Here is a 19,062-nt window from a genome sequence, read left to right on the forward strand (position 1 = left end):
GAACGGGGGCTCCCGACCCTTAATAGAATAAGCCTGCACTACCGTCTGTCTGATCCATCTGGAAATGGTCGCGGCAGATGCAGGCAACCCCTTTTTGGGTCCATCTGGGATCACGAAAAGTGAATCCGTCTTGCGAAACGAGTCTGTCGTTTTCAAGTATACCCTGATCGCCCGGACCACATCCAAGGAGTGCAAAGCAAATTCCCGAGGATGACTGGGCTTAGGACACAGGGAAGGTAATACAATTTCTTCATTCAGATGAAATTCTGAAACTACTTTTGGTAGGAAGGATGGATTCGGACGAAGAACCACCTTATCTCTATGAACCACCAGATATGGTGAACGACAAGATAATGCGGCCAGTTCTGACACCCTGCGTGCAGAAGTAATAGCCACCAAGAAGGCCACCTTCTGGGACAACGTGGGTAGAGGAATCTCCCTAATATCTTCAAAGGGAGGTTTCTGAAGAACCGACAACACTAAATTAAGATCCCAGGGGGGTAACGGCGCGTGCACTGGCGGAGCCAGATGTCGCACCCCCTGGATGAAATTCCGCACCAAGGAATGAGTAGCCAAAGGCTTCTGAAAGAAGATGGCTAATGCTGAGACCTGACCCTTGATAGTACTCAAGGCCAGTTTCTGCTCAACCCCTTGTTGCAGAAAAGCCAATATTCGACTAATCGAATAAGACCGAGGATGGAACCCCAAAGGTTCACACCATGCAATGTAGGACTTCCATGTGCGATGATAAATCTTTCTGGAAGTCGCTTTCCTTGCTTCAACTAGAGTAGGAATAACTGAAGCTGACAAACCTTTGTCCTTCAGCACCTGGGTCTCAATAGCCAGGCCGTTAAAGCCAGCGATCGTAAAGCAGGATGGAAGATCGGTCCCTGAGACAGTAGATCCTCTCTGAGAGGAAGTCTCCACGGGACGTCCGCCACCAGTCTGACCATGTCGGCGTACCAAGCTCGACGAGGCCAGTCCGGAGCTACCAGGATTACTGGGATTCCTTCCTCCTCTACCCTGCGAAGAAGTCTTGGCAGTAACGCGAGAGGAGGGAAGGCATATATTAGCTGGTATTGCCCCCACGGGGCGATCAGTGCGTCTGCGGTTTCTGCTAGAGGATCGCGGGAGCGAGCCACGAATCTCTGAACTTTCCTGTTGAATCGTGATGCCAACAGATCCACATCCGGGGTGCCCCACCGTAGGCACAACTGGTGGAAAACGTCTGGATGAAGGGACCATTCCCCCTGATCCAGGGTCTGACGGCTGAGATAATCTGCCTGCCAATTCTCCACCCCCGGAATGAACACCGCAGAGATTGCTGGAACAAATCGTTCCGCCCAGCGAAGAATGCAAGCCACTTCTTTGGCCGCTCGGACACTCTTGGTGCCCCCCTGGTGATTGACATAAGCCACGGCCGTGGCATTGTCCGACTGGATCCGAACCGGGCTGCCCTGGAGCTGCTCGGTCCAGTGAATCAGACAAAGTCTGATCGCTCTCAGTTCCAATACATTTATCGGTAATCTGGATTCTTCCGGGGACCAAAGTCCCTGGACAGATAACTGACCAAGAATTCCTCCCCATCCGGATAGACTGGCATCCGTGGTCACTATCGTCCAATATATTGGCAGAAATGACTTTCCCTGGCTGAGCATTGGAGACCGAAGCCACCAAACCAGAGACTCTCTGGTCTGTTTGCTCAATCGTATCTGATTGTCCAGGGATTCCGGATTCCGATTCCATCTGAGGAGAATCTCTTGCTGAAGAATTCGGGTATGGGACTGGGCAAATGGGACTGCTTCGAATGAAGCCACCATCAACCCCAGAACCCTCATGCAAGTCCGAAGGGAAGACCAGCTGTTGGACAGTAACAACTGGACTGCTGATTGAATCTTTCGAAGTTTCCCTACCGGAAGAAACACTCTTGTCCTGACTGTGTCTAGAATTAGACCCAGATATTCGAGCCTCTGGGTGGGAACCAGAAAAGACTTTTGCTGGTTCACCAGCCACCCGAATTCCTGTAAAGAAATCATAGTAATTTCTATGTTTTGTAGCAAGGTCTGAGGAGACTCTGCATGAAGCAGAAGATCGTCTAGGTAACCTAGAATCGATATACCTCTTTGGCGCAGAAGTGCCAACATTGGGGCCAACACTTTTGTGAAGACCCGCGGAGCCGTGGCGAGACCGAAAGGTAACGCCACAAACTGATAGTGGTTCTCCTCTACGGAAAAGCGTAGAAAACGCTGATGTCCTGCGAAAATGGGAATGTGAAGATAGGCGTCCTTGATGTCTATGGACGCTAGGACATCCCCTGGATGCAGGAAGGCTGCTACCGTGCGAATGGACTCCATTCTGAATCTTCTTATGTTGACGAAAGAATTGAGTGCTCTTAAGTCCAGAATTGGACGCACTTTGCCCTCTTTCCTGGGTATTGTAAACAGGTTTGAATAAAACCCTTGAAACCGTTCTGTCCAAGGAACGTGGACTACCACTCCTTGTTGTAGTAGATCTGTGACTGCTCTCCGCAGATCTTCTAGACGATCCGGAGATAGTCGGATATTGGAAGGGAAGAATCGCGCCGGTGGGAGAGATCGAAACTCGATCTTGTACCCTGACTTTATGACTTCGCAAACCCATTTGTCCGGGATTCTGGAAAGCCATGGATCCGGGAACCGGCGAAGACGTCCCCCCACCCCAGTTATGGGTGGGGGCGCACCTTCAGGCTTTGGATGGTTTATCTTCAGGTCTGGAGGGGGCGGGCTTTTGCTTGCCCGACCAACGACCCCTGACGCCTCCTGTAGGAACCTTGGAGGACTTAGTTTTTTCACCCGCTGGACGAAAAAACCTCTTGTGAGCAGAAAAAGAAGGCCCTCGTCTTTGACGAGTTCCTCTACCTTTAAAATTTTGCGGTAAAAAGGTGCTTTTTCCACCGGTGAGATCCTTAATGATCTCATCTAAGTTGGCTCCAAATAGACGTTCTCCTGAAAAGGGGATATTAGCCAATGCTTTTTTGGAACCTTGGTCGGCTATCCAACCTTTTAGCCACAGTGTACGCCTGAGAACCACTGCTGAGACTGATGCTCGCGCCATTAATGGAGTGGCGTCTAACGCCGCATCACATACAAACTGTAACCCCTGTATCATTTGTTCCAACAAATCTGATACCGCCTGAGGGACTTCTTCTAAGTCCCGGCGTAACCACTTGGTCCATTCAGTTACAGCCTGCGAAACCAGACCAATAGCAATTATTGGCCTGAAAGCTGATCCAATCAAGGAAAACATGGTGCGAGACATAGCTTCTATCTTGCGATCCACTGGATCTTTAAAAGACGGAGCGTCTTCTAAAGGAATAACCGTGGCTTTATTCAATCTAGCAATTGGTGAATCCACCACAGGTGGTTCTGTCCATTTCTTAATAAGGGTTTCCTCAAACGGATAACGCCTGTCAATGCGTTTGGAAATATTAAAAGTGCGTTTTGGCAGACGCCATTCTTCATCGATTGGATTGCCAAAACATTTGGGCAATGGAAAAACCTTTGCCACTTTGATGCGCTTTTTAGTCCCAAAAGGGATCTCAGTTTCAGCTATTTCTGATGGAATACCCTGTAACCTTAAAGTCTCTTGAACAGATACAATGAGTGCGTTTACCAACGCTTCCTCTTGGGCTATGGCAGATGCCGAAACATCCTCCTCACTGTCTGAAGAGACAGGACCCGAGACACCAATACCAGATGAAGTACCTGCAACTGCAGAAATAGGCTCAGAGTCTGAATCCGAGGTTTCAGATAATAAGGGGTTAGGCGGGGGTCGCTTTCTTGCGCCCTGTCCCTGACAAGCCACTTCCACCCGGGACACAAAAGTTTCCATAATGGCTGACAAAGATTCAATTGTCAATGGGGTGCTGGAGGATCCCGCAGACCCCTCGAGGGGATCCGGAGGAGATACATGAGTGGCAGGGTCCATGTTAATACAGGACACTTTTGCCAGCAATAAACAAAAAAAAACTTCTTTCTTTTTTTTTTTTTTTTGTGTGTCTCCCCCTAGCGCAATAGCGCCCCTCAGAGTACCTGCTTCTCGATCCCAGAGAGAGAGAGAGGGACCCCCAAGGCTCACCAACCGATGCAGTGCAGTTTCCAACAAACTGCAGCCAGCGTCTGTCTTACACAGACTGGAAGGAGCTGTTTGCTTTTTCCCGGGCAGAAGGCGTGGCTCCGCCCCCTGTGTACGCCTTCCGGCGTTCCCAGCCCTCCACGAGGAAGCTGGGCTCACAAAACATGGCCGCCCCCATAGAAGAGACATAAGACTCCAAAAACATGGCGGCCGGCGTGACCTGAGGACATACATGCATTCGGTCTACGGCAAAATGGCGGCGGACCGCCGATATCGTCTTCCCAGCACATCCACCTGCACTCTGCTGAGAGGTGACATATGGATCTACAGAGATACACTGCACATAAGGTAGGATTATACCTCCTATGTATGCTGTAATGTTACAGTCTGCTGGGTAGAGTGTTAGCTCTTGAACCAAGTCCACTTCCCACAAACACATGCTGTATTACAAGGGGGACTTGTAAGTGTCAGATATATACTGACTATATATGGAGGGGCCCATAATATATACTGCCTCATAAATGAGGAAAAAAGGGAACGTTTTACTCACCATACCGAACCGACAGGCACCCTCTCTTCACAAAACCCTCTCCACCGAGGTGGGGGTTTGTGGACGCCTCGACTCTCTGGTCCTGGCGTCCAAGCGAGCTTTTAACTCGCAAAGTCCGTCCCTTTACTGGGACTCCGTCGCGGCCGACTCAGCGCACTGGTCTGCACGCGCTTTTAGGCAGAAACCGGGGTGACCACTGGATCTCACATCCAGCCCGTCGCCCGGCCCCGCATACTTACTTGAATATGTCGCGGCCGACCAAGCGCAATGCCTGGTCTGCACGCGCTCGTAGGCCGGCTGGGGTGACCACAAGTGTCGCCCAGTCCGGCATTTTTGCTTGAAGATCTCACAGGAAAAAAACACTGGAGAAAACTACCTAAAAAAATGTCTTTTTCTTAAAGAAAAAAAGTCTTGCCAGGACCAAAAGATCCCAGCAAGGAACTTAGGTCCTTACTCCTGACTAGACAGAAAAAAACTGATTCCCTGTAGCAGAGAGAGGGAGGATATACCCTCAGGGACTGCCCCCTAGGGTGGAGCCAGAACGTTTTGTCATTCTGCCTAGTCCTACTCCTGCGGAGACAACATAACCCAGCTCTTGAGAATCAAGAAGACTACGTCTGTCAATGAGCGATAGAGAAATAGACGTATAAGTGCTGCCAGCATTGCTGCAGAGGTTGAAGGGGTGGGGGATCAGCCTGTCAGTGCTCAGACCATACGCCGCACACTGCATCAAATTGGTCTGCATGGCTGTCATCCCAGAAGGAAGCCTCTTCTAAAGATGATGCACAAGAAAGCCCACAAACAGTTTGCTGAAGACAAGCAGACTAAGGACATAGATTACTGGAACCATCTCCTGTGGTCTGATGAGACCAAGATAAACGTATTTGGTTCAGATGGTGTCAAGCGTGTGTGGTGGCAACCAGGTGAGGAGTACAAAGACAAGTGTGTCTTCCTACAGTCAAGCATGGTGGTGGGAGTGTCATGGTCTGGAGCTGCATGAGTGCTGCCGGCACTGGGGAGCTACAGTTCATTGAGGGAACCATGAATGCCAACATGTACTGTGACATACTGAAGCAGAGCATGATCCCCTCCCTTCAGAGACTGGGGCCACACAAAATATTGACTCTTTGAGTTAGGGGTGTACTCACTTTTGTTGCCAGTGGTTTAGACATTAATGGCTGAGGGAGAGGGAGGGAGAGAGAGAGAGAGATTCTGTGCAATAATGACATTGACTGTAGAAAAAACTTCAAACAAAATTGTGGTAAATAACACTTGCCGAACTGCCCGCCGCAAATAAACTGGGGCAGGTTGGCTCAGCTGCGTGAATCAGCATACCTGTACCACCATACTGTGGGAGTGATCCTGGGGGCGCTCGTGTGCCCCCATTAGCCACCGGGGAAGTTGATTCACGGGGCCGGCACCCGCAATCGCTCCCCGTAGATAGAGAACGACGGTCTGCTGATGTAAACACAGCAGACCGTTGTTCTCCCAGCAGTCAACACAGGACTCCTGTGTTCCACCTATTTAGGAACACAGGTCTTTGTATAGATTCCACAAGCCCATCCCCCTCACAGTTAGAAAACACACACCTAGGCCCACATTTACTGCATTGATCACGCCTGGGTTAACCCCTTCCCTGCCAGTGTCATTAGTACAGTGACAGTGCATATTTTTAGCACTGATTACTGTAGTGATGTCACTGGTCCCCCCAAAAGTGTCAAAAATGTCAGTTAGGGGTCCGATCTGTCTGCCGCAATGTCGCAGTCCTGCTAAAAAAAAAAACTCTGATCGCCGCCATTACTAGTAAAAATAAATAAATAAAAATGACATAAATATTTCCACTAGTTTGTAGACGCGATATATTTTGGGCAAACCAATCAATATACACTTATTGGGATTTTTACCAAAAATATGTAGCAGAATACAAATTGGCCTAAAATGATGAAAAAATGTGATTTTTACATTTTGTTTTTTTATTGGGAATGTTATATAGCAGAAAGTAATATATATATATATATATATATATATATATATATATATATATATATATATATATATATATATTATTTATTTCAGAATTGTCGCTCTTTTTTTGTTTATAGCGCAAAAAAATAAAAATCGCACAGGTGATCAAATACCACCAAAAGAAATCTCTATTTGTGGGAAAAAAGGACATCAATTTTATTTGGGTACAGCGTCGGACGTCCGCGCATTTGTCAGTTCAATTAACGCAGTGCCGAATCGCAAAAAAATTACCTGGTAAGGGGAAACCTGATCCAGAAGTGGTAAAACTTCGTCCAAAATGGATGTAAATCCTTGGAGCAGTCAATAGGTGTCGCTGTTTAGACTTGGTCTAGAATGGCTGCAATTCAGCTAAGCGGCCGGTACGTGTCGCTGTGTAGCCTAGTTCAGAATGGATGTAATTTCTGCAATGTGGCCGGCGGGGTCGCTGTTTACGCGCGGTCTGGAATGGATGTAATTGCGGAGAATGGTCGGCAAGTGTCGCTTGTTTAAACTCAGTCTAAATTAAGATATGAAGTTGTATAGATCTCTCTATTTAATCTAATTAGATCCACCTGGCGGCTAGTTAGAGGTATTACATCAATTATAAGTAATGATCGCCCCCTGGTGGCCAATACGCTAAATTACATTCATTCCAGAACCAGTATAATTAGCGCCACCTGGCGACCAGCTCGCCAAATTACAGAGTAGCCAAACTTCCTATATTTTACTCCACCTAGCGATCAATTCACAGAATTACATGCAGTCCATTCAGTATGATTAGCGCCATCTTTCGTTTATTCAACTGTGTGACACCCTGCACAAACTGAGTGTAAACAGCGCCACCTAGCACCCAGCCTGCAAAATTACATCCATCTGCAAAAACATCATTCAGAACTCCTATATAGCGACATCCAGTGGTCATATACCGGTAACACCCATTATATTAATTATATTATATTACTATATATTATATATATATATTATATTCATTATATTATATATTACATTATATTATATTGTATTCATTATATTATCAAAAGTATTGGGACGTCTGCCTTTACACACACATGAACTTTAATAGCATCCTAGGCTTAGTCTGTAGGGTTCAATATTGAGTTGGCCCACCCTTTGCAGCTATAACAGCTTCAACTCTTCTGGGAAGGCTGCCCCCCCCCCCCTCCAGACCAAGAATGCTGCTGTCCACAAGTTACCCCTGTGCTCCTTCATCCAGAGTGGGGGTGCTCTAATACAGGAGGTGTGTTACTGGCCAGAGTGTGGGGGGGGGGGCTCTAATACAGGAGGTGTGTTACTGGGCAGAGTGGGGGCACTCTAATACAGGAGGTGTGTTACTGGGCAGATTGGGGGGCGCTGTTACTGGCCAGAGTGGGGGCGCTCTAATACAGGAGGTGTGTTACTGGGCAGATTGGGGGGCGCTCTAATACAGGAGGTGTGTTACTGGCCAGAGTGGGGGCGCTCTAATACAGGAGGTGTGTTACTGGCCAGAGTGGGGGCGCTCTAATACAGGAGGTGTGTTACTGGGCAGAGTGGGGGCGCTCTAATACAGGAGGTGTGTTACTGGGCAGAGTGGGGGCGCTCTAATACAGGAGGTGTGTTACTGGGCAGATTGCCAGGTGAAAAAACACCTAGAAAAAGAGAAAACAAATGCAGCCACGACATCTAATGATTGGTAAGCTACAATATTACATTTTTGGTTTTGGGTTATTACCGCTTTAAAGTAGAACAAAAGGCAAAACTTTTTTAATTTTGGATGGAGTAAGCGAGGATTATAATTCCTGTCACGTTTTTTTTTGCCATCTGTGTCCCATTAACCAAAGCAGGAAGTGAGAAGAAATCCCTACAAAGTGAGGGAATCCCAGAACTAGTCTCCCCATAGGAAGATTTCCCCTCTATTCCATTTATTATTTTTAACTTTCACTCTCAGTAATATCAGTAATCAGGACAAATAACACGAGTGAATCTCCCTAATGGGGGCACAGACAGCAAAAACAAACCCTACAGGGGTACTCATCCCTCTCCCCTCCATCCAAAACTAAAAAAGTTTTTCCTTTAGTTACACTTTAACCACTTACCAACCACCTGGTGCCTTTTTACTGCGACAAGGTGGCTCTCCTGCGGAAACCGACGTAGGTCTATGTCGGTCGCGTGCAGCAAGCTAGGGGGTGAGCGCGTGCCTCTGGGGCGCTCCTGCCCCCACTCGGCAGTGCGGACTCCGATGCACAGGGCTGGAGGCTTCGATTGCCGCCTGACACCCGCGATCGCTCCCCGCTGAGAGAGAAGAACGGTCGGATGTTGTAAACACAGCCGACCGTTCTTCTCTCTGGAATGATCACAGAGCGCCTCTGATTCTTCTATATAGGAACACAGGTCTCTATGGTCATTTCACAAGCCACGTCCCCCACAGTTAGAATCACTTCCCTAGGGTCACATTTAACCCCTTGATCACCTATACTGTTAACCCCCTTCCCTGCCAGTGTCATTATTACAGTGACAGTGCATATTTGTTAGTAGAGATAGCTTTGCGGTTTGCCCTGCGGTCGGTTCACGGTGAATTTTGCTTGTCCAATCACAGCCGCCATGTAATGTAAATACAGCCGTTGTAACGGCTTTGATCTCTTCTTCTCCCCACACAGATCCTGTCAGTGAGAAGAAGAAGACGATCTGTGCTGCAGCCGGGGGGGATCAGTGAGTTTGAAGCATTTTTTTTTGCTAAATACTCACTGATCACAGGGGGGATCTGTGCTGGTAATCAGAACATTGATTACCAGTGTAGACCCCGGGGGGTGCCACTAGAGCCACCAGGGATGCCCACCCGTGACCACCAGGGATGGCAATCAGGGCTCAGGGAGCCTGCCAGTGGTGCCCTCCCTATCAGTGATGCCCACCAGTGCCATCTATCAGTGATGCCCACCAGTGCCATCTATCAGTGATGCCCACCAGTGCCATCTATCAGTGATGCCCACCAGTGTCCCTTATTGCCATCAATCAGTGCCACCCACCAGTGCCCATTATTGCCCACCAGTGCTGCCTATCAGTGCCCACCAAAGCTGCATGTCAGTGCCACATATAAGTGCCCATCAGTGCGGCCTCATCAGTGCAGGAAAAAAAAAAAAACCTATCTATTTACAAAACTTTATAACATAAACAAAAAAACTGTTTTTTTTTTCAAACTTTTCGGTCTTTTTTTATTTTTTTATTTGTGTACCAAAAAAGGAAAAACCTTGCGGTGATCAAATACCACCAAAAGAAAGTTCTATTTGTGGGGGGGAAAAATGACATCAATTTGGTTTAGATACAATGTTGCATGACCGCGCAATTGTCATTCAAAATGCAACAGCGCTAAAAGATGAAAATTGGCCTGGGCAGGAAGGGGGTGAAACTGTCCTGTATGGAAGTGGTTAAATGATGGCAGGTGTTTACTGACTTCTATTTAACATGAGTTTGACTGCCTAATTCTGAATACAGCCACATCCCCCGTTATAAGAGGGTGTGCACACTTATGCAACCACATTTTAAAAAATAATTTTACATCTCCCCCCCCCCCCATAAGATTTGTTTGTTTTTCAATTGAGTTGTACAGTTCATAGGTCACATTAAAAAGGTGGAAAAAGTCTTGAAATTATTTATCTTTGTCTCATTTTTTTACATCACAGAAACCTGACATTTTAAATGGATGTGTAGACTTTAGATCCAGAGTGCGTATATGTATATATATATATATATATATATATATATATATATATATATATATATATATATATATATATATATATATATATATATATATATATATATATATATATAAACATACATACATACATACAATGTTATATATTATATATACACATACATTATATTATAAATAATATATACATACACGCATACATTGTGTGTGTGTGTATATATGTATACACATACATACACATATATATATATATATATATATATATATATATATATATATATATATATATATATATACACACACAATTTCCAATATTTGCCACAAAAAAGGGCCCGGGTGCACAGCAAAGAGAGAGTGGCACTCGTGGGTCTTGAAAGGTTTTATTTCGAGGAGGCACAAGCTTGTCTTCCTCAGGATCCTGAGGAAGTCCTGCTTGCGCTTCATCATAACGTCAAAATACAACAGTTGTTATCGTGCGTTCACCTTTGAAGACCCACAAGTGCCGCTCTCTTTTGTTTCTATGAACTACAATCTTTGCCTGCTTTTTTTAAACACACTTTGGCTAGAGTAATATATGTTACATATAGCAAAAAAATGTCATTGCTATATGCAAGCATTTTACTGAATGAACACAATTCACTCAGATGTTTTGTTGTGATTAGCCAGAGCTAATCACATGGTACAGATGGGCTGTGATTGGTCCAGTCTGTACTATGCAATCACTGTGACCAATCACTGCTAGCAACAAAAAATAGATGGCTTGAAAGGAAACCATCCATTGTGTACAATGGTCATGTGACAAGCTGTGATTGCGTACAGCAGTCTCATGGTACCGGCAGTGGGCCGGTACAGTGACCAGTCATCACTGTATGTCTCATGGTACCGGCAGTGGGCCGGTACAGTGATAAGTCATCACTGGCTGTGTCCGGGGGTTGCAGCCGGTGACAGGCCGTGCGACAAGAGGGTCCCGCCGGCGCCATCTTGTTAAAGGCCGTGTGGGAACCGGTTAATCATAGGCTTCCTGATCATGTAATCACTGCAAATGGCGGTCACAGTGATCATGTAATCGGGAGTCCAATTATCCCCGTTTGATCGGGAGCTGTCAGTGACAGCGCTGTCACCATGCTAATGGTGTGCAATTGAGCAGGATTAAGGGGGCCCATCTGTGCTGCATATGCATAAATGCAGGACAGAAAGGAGTTAAGAGGGCATGCAGGAGAAGGGGGGGGGGGTTCACAATAATGGAAAACAAATTCTCTAAATATCTGGAAGTCAAATAATTCCGGTTTATTATAAAATATCTCTGTACACATTACAGACTCCAGTGTGACAGGTGGAATGACAGAGAGGAGTCTGGGTAATCCGCTGTCACACAGATATTAGAATTTTTTTTCCTATAGAGAATATGCTATAGGTCCTGAACAGCAAATGAACCTCCTTGTGGAGCGACCAATCAGCACAGACACATTACACTGGCTGCCGTGGTCCTGTATAGCAGTGGTCCTCAACTCCGGTCCTTGGGGCCCACTAACAGACCAGATTTGAAGTATTACCTTGGGGAGATGCAGACTAGAATACTGCAATCACTGAGCAGCAAATGAGATCACCTGTGATGTAATTTAGTTATCTTGCAAACCTGGCCTGTTAGTGGGCCCCGAGGACCCGAGTTGAGGACCAATGCTGTATAGGACTACAAACAGGAGCAGAGTTCAGAGCAGCCATTAAGTTACCGGAAAGCTGATTGGCTCCCCAGGTGCCCCAACCACTCTCCACAATCGTCTCTGCTGCTCTCGCAGTCCTGTTCTGATATTTAATTGGTCTGTAATTTCAGTTTTTTGATTTTCATCATCTTTTCTGATTTGCTGAATCTTGGTTTCTTCTTGGACGTCGTTTTCACTTCCGGTAAATTCACAACCATCTCCTCATCGCTGTCCTTGGGGGTCTCTGGAGGAACGGACTTGCTGAGCTTTGGTTTCTTCTTTGCCGAGGTTTTCACTTCCGGTAATGTCACGGCGATCACGACATTATCATTCTTGGGGGTTTTAGGAGGATTGGACTTGCTAGGCTTTGACTTCTTTGGTGGCGTTTCAGTTTGCGGTGAATTCACAACGATCTCCTCATCGCTGTCTTTGGGGGTTTCTGGAGGAACGGACTTGGTAGGCTTTGATTTCTTCTTTGCCGATGTTTTCACTTCCGGTAATTTCATGGCGATCCGGTCATCGCCGTTCTTGGGGGTTTTAGAAGGGGTGGACTTGCTAGGCTTGGACTTCTTTAGTGGCGTTTTATGTTGCGGTAAATTCAAGACGATCTCGTCATCATCGCTGTCCTCTGGGGTTTCTGGAGAGGAGGACTTGCTGGGCTTTGATTTCTTCTTTGACGGAGTTTTATCTTCTGGTAAATTCACAAAGATCTCATCGTCATCGCTATCCTCGGGGGCTTCAAGACGGGCGGACCTCCTTCTTTCCAAGATGTTGGGTGTACACACCGGGGTGGAGTCCTGAATACAGAAAGGAATATGGTTAACTTGAAGTCCAGGGAAAGAAATTCATGAAGTTAAGGCTGCATTCACATGTCAGCGTATTGATCGCGGGCAGAATCGCCGTGATTCCGCCCGCGATCCGGAAATCATTGCAAATCTCGGGACGCCTGTGCGTTGCCCATGATTTGCAATGGCACCCCAAACGCTGAGCGATGTTGGCGCCATTTCCGCCTGCCGAATCGCGGTAACATCGCGCAAAAAAAAAAAAAATCGCGGGACGCATTACGCCTAAAAAAGTACAAGAGCTTCTTTGGAGCGTAATGCGTCCCGCGATTTTTTTTTGCGCGATGTTACCGCAATTCGGCAGGCGGAAATCGCGCCAACATCGCTCAGCGTTTGGGGTGCTATTGCAAATCACGGGCAACGCACAGGCGTCCCGCGATTTGCAATGATTTCCGGATCGCGGGCGGAATCGCGGCGATTCTGCCCGCGATCAATACGCTGACATGTGAATGCAGCCTCAATCAAAACGCTCGTTCAAAGGTGCCAGAATAAGGAGAACTTATAATAAATATTATTAATTAATAAAACCACAATTATAAAATAGTAAATAACAACAACAAATAAAATAGTAAATGGCGACAGCCCTAAGGCTACGTTCACATGTGGGCGTAGCGAATCACGGGCCGATCACCGCGATTCTGCATCATAGCAAATCGCGGGACGCCTGTGCGATGCCCGTGATTTGCAATGGCACCCCAAACGCTGTGCGATGTTGCCGCGATTTCCGCCTGCCGAATCGCGGTAACATCGCGCAAACAGAATCGCGGGACGCATGACGCCCAAAAAGGTACAGGAGCTTCTTTTGTGCGTCATGCGTCCCCGTGATTTTGTTTGCGCGATGTTACCGCGATTCGGCAGGCGGAAATCGCTGCAACATCGCACAGCGTTTGGGGTGCCATTGCAAATCACGGGCATCGCACAGGGCGTCCCGCGATTTGCAATTATTCGGGATCGCGGGCAGAATCTCAACGATTCTGCCTGTGATCTGCTACGCCCACATTTGAACGTAGCCTTAAAGTTTCCACTCACCTGCTCGCATTAGGAGAGTAGAAAAAGCTGAAAGCGAGTGTGGAGCCGCATCGGAAGGGGGGGGGGGGGACCGAAGCCACCGGCCGGCAGATTTGAAAGGGGAGCAATTCTCCTCCCAGCCTCTGATGCCTCGTAAATTGTAGGGGAGGGAGAGGAGAGACAGCTGGATTACACAGGGAGGGGAACTCCTTCTGTGACACAGTTTGGATCTGCAATGCTGGCCGTGGTCAAAGTCTTGCCTCCTGGACCGGCTTCTATCAGACAACACACTGGTCCAATGCTGGGAAATTGAAGGCGGGTCCAGCACTGGCTGTGGAAGGTATGAGGGGGGGGTTAGAATATATCTATACAGGATGGGGGTGCTATACTGGAAGTCGATTGAGGGTAAGATGGCCCCCAGTCGGTTCTATGCCCTTGGAGGACCAGAGCGACCTCCAACGTCCCTTCCCGTTACGAAACGCGTAACTCGGGACCTAATTAATGACGTCTTTGTTTTTTTTAATTGTTAGCATTCACGTTTTAACCTCTCCATGTTCTCACTCACCTCACTGTTGACTGTAAGATCGGCGTCCTCAGAGGGCAGGTTGTTTTTCTTCATCTGAGCGGCCTGGAATAAGAGGGGAAAACACTTTGTTATCCAATACTTGGATGGATAGAGAAGGATCCGATGAGTCAATTATCTACAACTCCCAATGACTGAACAATATACCCACATGGTGCCCCTTATAATCAATACAAGCTCAGCTAAAGGGAACCTGTCATAGCTCACTTCATTAAAATTTAAAGGTGAATGTATCAGAATAGAAATACAAGTGATATCATTGCTGACATATACATGCAGGGTCCAGGGCCGTCATCTTTATCCTTTCGCTACATGAGCTTCTGACCTGGAACAAGCATGGGCATATCAGACTGGTGAATGGGTGAGGAATTAAGGATAAAGAGGACAGGCCCAGAACACGCACCTTGGAAAAGATACCGTATATACTAGAGTATAAGCCGAGATTTTCAGCATGTTTTTTCATGCTGAAAATGCCCCCCTCGGATTATACTCGAGTCACTGTCGTTTTAAAAATGGCGCCGCCTGGCGCTGACGTGTCACCGCGCATGTGCCACAAGCCCGGGAATAGCCGAACGTGTACGGCTTTCCCGAGCATCGGCGGCGCATTCCCGGTGACATATTGGCGCCGGGCGGTGTGATTTTTAAATCAAAGGCGCCTCACCGAAAGGTAAGTGAGACTCCTCCGCAGCCCCTGCATTTCCTCATGCAGTGCTGCGGGCATGGTACAGGACATTCTCCTGTACCATGCCCGCAGCACTGCATCTCCTGTGCCATGCCTGTACATACTGTGCCATGCCTATACCATCTCCTGTGCCATGCCTGTACCATCACCTGTGCCATGCCTGTACCATCACCTGTGCCATGCCTGTACCATCACCTGTGCCATGCCATTACCATCAATTGTGCCATGCCTATACCATGACTTGCGCCATCTCCTGTACCATGCCCGCAGCCCGTTTTGGGTCTTTTGGTGGTCCAGTTGGGTCCAGTAGCTGCTGCATTTCCCACCCTAGGCTTATACTCGAGTCAATAAGTTTTCCCACTTTTGTGGTAAAGTTAGGGGCCTCGGCTTATATTCGGGTCGACTTATACTCGAGTATATACGGTAAGTCAGCACTGGAAGCTCCCATGTTTCCACCTTTGTCTCAAGGTAAGACCCATTACTAAAAGGAGAACTTGGCCTTTAATGTGATCTCCTTAAAAGGGACAGTCTAGGTCAGTGATGGCAAACCTTGGCATCCCAGATGTTTTGGAACTACATTTCCCATGATGCTCAACTACACTGCAGAGGGCCTGAGCATCATGGGAAATGTAGTTCCAAAACATTTGGGGTGACAAGGTTCGCCATCACTGGTCTAGGTGTATATAGGGCTTCCTGGACTCTTCCACCCTCCATCCATATTTGCTCTCTCAGCTACTTTGAAGTCATCAAAGTAGAACGCCGCGACCACCTTAGACCCCCCCAAAACACTTACAAATCCCGGAAAATCGTAGTCTATTCCTTTCTCTGCCAGCCGCTTCCTCAGTTTCTTCTCCTTTTCCAGCATCCTTTTCGCCATCTTCTGCTGCTCCTTCTCGCTGCGTTCCCGGTTGTAGCGTCCCACCGCCGGCATGGACGGTTTCTTGAACTTGGAGTTGCATCCAATAAACAGTTTTGGGTGAACTTTCTCCTGGGGTACAAATTCACCTGCCAAGAGGAACGGGGGGGGGGGGGGGGGGTTATTTACTAATAGCGGAGGACGATAGCGCACTCAGCACCCCATCTGATCACACGCTGCTATATAGATCCTCACCTCCAAATCATTACAGCAATAAGGAAACTGAATATTGGGTACTCCCTACCCTGCTTCCCCCCCTCCATGGCCCAATGCCATTCGTTATAGTAGGACTACACTTTGGGAACCTCCTGCCTCCATTTCATGCTTTTGTTTTGGGACAAATAGGACCGAGCAAGTGAAAAAAAAAAAAATTAAGAAGTGTCAATTTTTCCAGGGACTGGGGGGACGGGATATTCACAAAGTCGGTCCTCCGCACTGTATTGTAATGTAAAGGGGGCACTGCGACATAACGGGGACTGCACCGTAAAAGGGGGCACTGCGTAACAACGGGGACTGCGCCGTAAAGGGGGCACTGCGTAACAACGGGGACTGCACCGTAAAGGGGGCACTGCGTGACAACGGGGACTGCGCCGTAAAGGGGGCACTGCGTGACAACGGGGACTGCGCCGTAAAGGGGGCACTGTGTGACAACGGGGACTGCGCCGTAAAGGGGGCACTGTGTGACAACGGGGACTGCGCCGTAAAGGGGGCACTGTGTGACAACGGGGACTGCACCGTAAAGGGGGCACTGTGTGACAACGGGGACTGCACCGTAAAGGGGGCACTGTGTGACAACGGGGACTGCACCGTAAAGGGGGCACTGTGTGACAACGGGGACTGCACCGTAAAGGGGGCACTGTGTGACAACGGGGACTGCACCGTAAAGGGGGGCACTGTGACAACGGGGACTGCACCGTAAAGGGGGCACTGTGACAACGGGGACTGCACCGTAAAGGGGGCACTGTGACAACGGGGACTGCACCGTAAAGGGGGCACTGTGACAACGGGGACTGCACCGTAAAGGGGGGCACTGTGACAACTGGGACTGCACCGTAAAGGGGGCACTGTGAAATAAAGGGGACTGCACCGTAAAGGGGGCACTGTGTAATAAAGGGGACTGCACCGTAAAGGGGGCACTGTGTAATAAAGGGGACTGCACCGTAAAGGGGGCACTGTGTAATAAAGGGGACTGCACCGTAAAGGGGGCACTGTGTAATAAAGGGGACTGCACCGTAAAGGGGGCACTGTGTAATAAAGGGGACTGCACCGTAAAAGGGGCACTGTGTAATAAAGGGGACTGCACCGTAAAAGGGGCACTGTGTAATAAAGGGGACTGCACCATAAAAGGGGCACTGTGTAATAAAGGGGACTGCACCGTAAAAGGGGCACTGTGACAAAGGGGGCTGCACTGTAAAGGGGGCACTGTGACAAAGGGGACTGCACTGTAAAGGGGGTACTGTGACAAAGGGGACTGCACTGTAAAGGGGGTACTGTGACAAAGGGGACTGCACTGTAAAGGGGGTACTGTGACAAAGGGGACTGCACTGTAAAGGGGGTACTGTGACAAAGGGGACTGCACTGTAAAGGGGGCACTGTGTAATAAAGGGGGCACTGAATCTATTGTGGTCTATAACACGCCCCCTCCCCGCCATCCTCCAATCTGAACCACTTTCTTGCTAGCTGCCCTCCCCCTGTGCCTCTTAGCACTTGTGCCACACTGTGCGGGAAACATTTTGATTCTGACACACGGAGGCGCCACAGACTTACATTTCAGGAGTCGCTCACAGAAGAGATAATTGTTCATGGTGTCCGCCACGATCTTGGCCACATCCTCACATTCGAACTCAATGTAGGCGTATCCTTTATGGTTCCCGGTCTGCCAATCACAAGTACAGACGTTACCCCAAAATTTCATTTTATAATATTATAATTTACATTTATTAAAGTGTCCCCACAAATCAGAAGATCGCTGGTGGGACATTCGTTTACGATGCACCAGCCTATCGGGGGATGGCAGTAACAGATAAACACGCTCTAAGCCAAGTCATTTTCCCGCACTTCTAACCAATCAGAATCTTACCTTCTTACTCCTGGAGAGGCGGAGCCGTGTGACCGTCCCGAACTGGCTGAAATATTCCTTCAGCTGAGGCTCAAACAGGAGGCGGGGGATGTGTCCGATGTAGAGGACGCCGGGGGTGAGTGTCTCAACCTGGGGGGGGGGGGGGTAAGAAAAAATCATTTTATTATCATAACATACAGACAGTGCCGGGGACAAGGTCATCCAGGGCAAGGATGCCAAACTGCGCCCCAACTTCCCTTAGGGTTAAGGCGCCTCCCCATTGCGCCCTGGCCAACCGCTCCTCCTGCCCACCCCTTGGCCCTGGCCCCGCATACAGAACCGCAAACTCAACAGAGCCCGGTGCCAGGAGAGTGCAGACAAGGAGCGCCAGCAGGACAAAAAACCCCACCCACATTTATTGCGACCCCCCCCCCCTGACCTGTATCAGGAAATTCACAGGTGTCAGCTGACCTAAATGGTCACGTGACCTGTCCAGCAATCCCCAGCCCGAGTCTCCAGTTATGTTTGACTGAGTGCTGGCCAATGGAAGAGTCAGATCAGGACAGGGGGCGGTTAGGGGGAGGAGAAAGAAGGGGAAGAAAGAAGGGGAAGAAGAAGAAGAGGAGAAAAAAGAAGAAGAGGAGAAAAAAGAAGAAGAGGAGAAAAAAGAAGAAGAGGAGAAAAAAGAAGAAGAGGAGAAAAAAGAAGAAGAGGAGAAAAAAGAAGAAGAGGAGAAAAAAGAAGAAGAGGAGAAAAAAGAAGAAGAGGAGAAAAAAGAAGAAGAGGAGAAAAAAGAAGAAGAGGAGAAAAAAGAAGAAGAGGAGAAAAAAGAAGAAGAGGAGAAAAAAGAAGAAGAGGAGAAAAAAGAAGAAGAGGAGAAAAAAGAAGAAGAGGAGAAAAAA

General features: G+C 48.0%; 1 protein-coding gene across 1 annotated transcript in view; it reads right to left on the bottom strand.

Moving 5' to 3' along the window:
* Positions 1–12,056: 12,056 nt before the first annotated feature.
* The window catches only part of NIFK (nucleolar protein interacting with the FHA domain of MKI67), a 10,137-nt gene continuing 3,131 nt past the window's right edge, over positions 12,057–19,062 (bottom strand). Inside the window, exons 2-6 of the mRNA XM_082262194.1 lie at positions 18,182–18,304; positions 17,869–17,977; positions 15,979–16,190; positions 14,486–14,548; positions 12,057–12,867 (exon numbers count right to left, since the gene is read on the bottom strand). Of these exons, the coding sequence (XP_082118320.1) occupies positions 12,181–12,867; positions 14,486–14,548; positions 15,979–16,190; positions 17,869–17,977; positions 18,182–18,304 (1,194 nt within the window). The 3' untranslated portion in view covers positions 12,057–12,180. The remainder of the gene's footprint in view (positions 12,868–14,485; positions 14,549–15,978; positions 16,191–17,868; positions 17,978–18,181; positions 18,305–19,062) is intronic.

The sequence above is a fragment of the Pelophylax lessonae genome (genome assembly GCF_965119305.1).
Source record: "Pelophylax lessonae genome assembly, chromosome: 6".
Classification (NCBI taxonomy): Eukaryota; Metazoa; Chordata; class Amphibia; order Anura; family Ranidae; genus Pelophylax; species Pelophylax lessonae.